Source organism: Carex rostrata, chromosome 22, assembly GCF_964058835.1.
Source record: "Carex rostrata chromosome 22, lpCarRost1.2, whole genome shotgun sequence".
In the NCBI taxonomy this organism is placed as follows: Eukaryota; Viridiplantae; Streptophyta; class Magnoliopsida; order Poales; family Cyperaceae; genus Carex; species Carex rostrata.
The window spans coordinates 3,933,971-3,937,567 of NC_135939.1; the positions used below are offsets into that span (position 1 = coordinate 3,933,971).

Genomic DNA, 3,597 nt, shown 5'->3' on the forward strand with positions numbered 1-3,597 from the left:
TGTTCGATCGAGTCAAGTATTTTGAACAAGTCACATTTGGCACTAAAAATAAGAAGAACATTCCTGGTTTTGGTGTGACGCATAATTGGAAGAAGAGAAGAATATTTTGGGAGTTGCCATATTAGAAAGATCATCTGGTACGACACCATATAGATGTTATGCATCTCGAAATAAATTTCTTTAAAAATATATTCTCCACATTACTTGATGTTAAAGGGAAGACAAAGGACAATGCAAAGGCCTATCTCGATATGGCGCAATTGTGTAATCATCCGCTTTTGGAGCTTTACACCAACGAAGCAGGGAAAATAGTGAAACCACATGCAACCTACTGTTTGGACAAAAAACAGAGGTGCGAAATTTGCGAATGAGTCAAGAATTTGCAGTTTCCATATGGGTATGCCTCTAATTTGTCGAATATTGTGGACTCAGATAATGCTTCGTTCAATGGGATAAAAAGCCATGACTATCACATATTCATGCAGCGGTTGTTACCGTTTGCATTTAGAGATTTCTTACCTGAGCCAATTTGGGAGGTATTAACAGAGGTTAGTAATTTTTTTAGAGATCTATGTGCTAGGGAATTGGATCCGGTTCATATTGAGGAGCTCGGGAAGAATATTTTCGCCAGGCTTCTTTGACTCCATGGAACATCTAATAGTTCATCTCAGTTACGAAGCACGAGTTTGTGGTCCCGTTTCATTTCGTTGGATGTATACGTTTGAAAGGTTCGTATTCTAAACTTCCATTTTATACCTTTCGATGTATAATATCGTTTGGAATGTATTTGACATTAAATTTCACGTGTTTGATGATATTCTAGAGCCATACAGTGTGTTAAGAGAAAGGTGACTAACAAGGCATGCGTTGAGAGTTCAATTATGGAGGCATATATCATCGAAGAAGCTTCTAATTTTATGTCTTTATATTTTAAAGATGATGTTGCTTCACATTTGTACCGCCCAGATCGATACGATGATGGTGGATTTGTCGATAACGATCCACGTCTTCCCATTGTGAGTTACCCTGGACGTGTAATAGGAATGATTCCCAGCAGAAATCTTACAGATGAAGAGTTAAATGCGACACATTATTACATCATGACTAATTGTTGTCCCGAATTTGACCCATTCATTACGTGACCATCTTTACGTATTACAATCTACATGGTTCATTTGTTATCAAGTTGCATTGGACAATTGCGATACTAAATTTGTAATATTGCAGGCGATTTGATGCTGAAATTAGAGAAATGAGACCAACAATAAGTGCCGCAGGTCTCGAGAAAGCTCATTCGAAAGAGTTAGGTAGATGGATGTGCAATTTGGCGCTTAGTGGTCAAATTAAAGATGAAAGGATCGCTGCAATTGTGTTTGGGCTAGTCACACGGTGAGTTCAGTGTTACAACATGTACGATGTGAGAGATTTTTGATTTCACATCGAGTCCTATGGGAGAAATAGGAAAACATCAAATTACGGTGTCTGTGTTCAAGGGGATAATGGGATGACACAGTGAGAGACTATTTCGGCATAACTGAAGAAATTATGCTAGTGGAATATAAAGGAGCAGACAACGGAGTTTCGTTGTTCAAGTATTGTTGGTTTGACATAAGTAGGGGGATGCGGGTAGATAAGAAACATGGATTAGTAGAGATTAATAATAAGAGGCTTCTTAAAAAGGACGAGCTTTTCGTGTTTGCCTTCCAAGCGATCCAAGTGTATTACATGCCTTATGCTTCATCAAAGCGAAAAAGACAAAATTGGTGGGTTACTGTCAAGACAAAAGGAAATTCCCGACCGCTTATTTTATTCGATGGAGATACGTTCTTTCAAGAAGATGGCACACTCATCGTATTTTCCTCATGCTAGTGGATGGGTCCGATCCTGAGGAAGTAACAGTAGAAGACTTGAGTAATGAACCGAAAAGTAAAAAAAGGTCAAGAGGAAAACGTCAAATGAGGAATTAGGTTAATATCAATATTTTAATTTATTTATAAATGGAAGTGACTTTTAAATAATGAATTATTTTTGTTAGAATTGTTTATAAAACTAACTGTCAAGACAAACTTTATTACAGGTATGTCGAGCACAAAGGGAAAGGAGAAGGAGGCATCTTCCAGTGGGACTAAGCACCCTCCGCACGGCCGAAATAAGTACATTAAGCTGCCAGACACGCCGGAGGAGAGACCAGTGATTCGTTGGGTCGGTTATAGGTAAAATTCATTTTATTTTTTTATTTTTGTGTATGTAGGATTATCCATTTGTAGTGGTTTTAATCAATTTTGTTTGTAGAGCTTTTATTGGAGAAAAGACAGACGTGACCAAAAATATCAACAAAATAATCTCACAATGCGCACGTTTGTACTTTCCTGAGGCAACTAACAGACCCAACATAGCAATGTGCACAAAATATGTTGACTTTCCTGATCAAACTAAACTCGAGGTCCAGGCAGAGTTTTTGGTGAGTAAAATCTCTATTTTTGAAATTGGCAATCTACTGTTTCTCTTTTTTAGCTAACCAACAACTTTTTAATAATGCATGCAGAAGCACTTTCAGTTTCCCCCGAAGGAAGACATGGCTCAGGCCTGGCAGACATTCAGCAGCATAGCCAACAAATTTGTCCAAAACATGCTAAACAAGTGTAAAGATGATGCGAAAGATAAGTACAGTGATAACATTATGGAGTGGAAAGACCAGGGGTGCCAACCACATATGATTGGATAACGGAGGATAACTGGCTCAAATTGTGCGACCATTAGTGCACTGAAAACTTTGCAATCCGGAGCGAGCAGAATCATAAAAATAGGACCTCATCTAAAGAGGTTACCTTTGCATCCACAGGCTCAGTGAACATGCTGGTTCACAAACAAAGATTCGTAAGATGTTTTATTTCATCAAAACAATTAATTTCAAATTCAGTTTACTCGAACTAACTTTGATAATTTTATTTGTGTTGAAATGTTTATACATAATAGATGGATGAAAACAATCGTGAGCCCAGGTGGTCTGACGAGCTGTTCACACTGACACATATCAACAAGAAGACGGGGCAACTTTGTTTCGAGAGGGCAAAAAGGGCACGGGTAATATAACATAACAATTTTTTAATAATATTCATTCTTTTTATACGTTTTTTATTTGTATTATTTTATAAATTTTGCAGGACAAATATAATCAGGATATGAGCACAAAGTATGGGCCTGATGAAGTTCTTTGGCCCTCTTTTGACGAAGACATCTGGTATGCCAACACAAACAATAATGCTCACGGCGACAACTACGGTCTTGGTACTCTAGGTAAAATACACATACTTAAATTTTATAAATTTGTATTTAAAATTGGTACTATATAACATCAAATATGAAATATCTCAAGTATGATAAATTCTTGGTACATACCAATTACATTGCTTGTGACTTATTTGATATTTGATGTTAAATGCTTGGTACGTACCAATTAAATTGCTTGTGAATCGTATACTATTTGATGGTAAATGCTTGTGAATATTACGTTTCGTACCAATTGAGTCGAGAGAAAAATATATGAATAGAATGAGTTTAATATTATATTTGTTTGTTACAGTTCTTACCAATTGG

The 3,597-nt window shown here is 36.8% G+C and overlaps 1 protein-coding gene across 1 annotated transcript; it reads left to right on the forward strand.

Annotated features, from left to right (window-relative positions):
• The first annotated feature begins 1,891 nt into the window (after positions 1-1,891).
• LOC144573713 (uncharacterized) lies at positions 1,892-2,717 on the forward strand. Its single transcript, XM_078323467.1, has 4 exons — positions 1,892-2,213; positions 2,293-2,461; positions 2,546-2,664; positions 2,699-2,717. Exons 1-4 carry the CDS (start codon positions 2,080-2,082, stop codon positions 2,715-2,717), a joined length of 441 nt encoding a protein of 146 aa, XP_078179593.1. The 5' UTR covers positions 1,892-2,079.
• Positions 2,718-3,597: the final 880 nt, after the last annotated feature.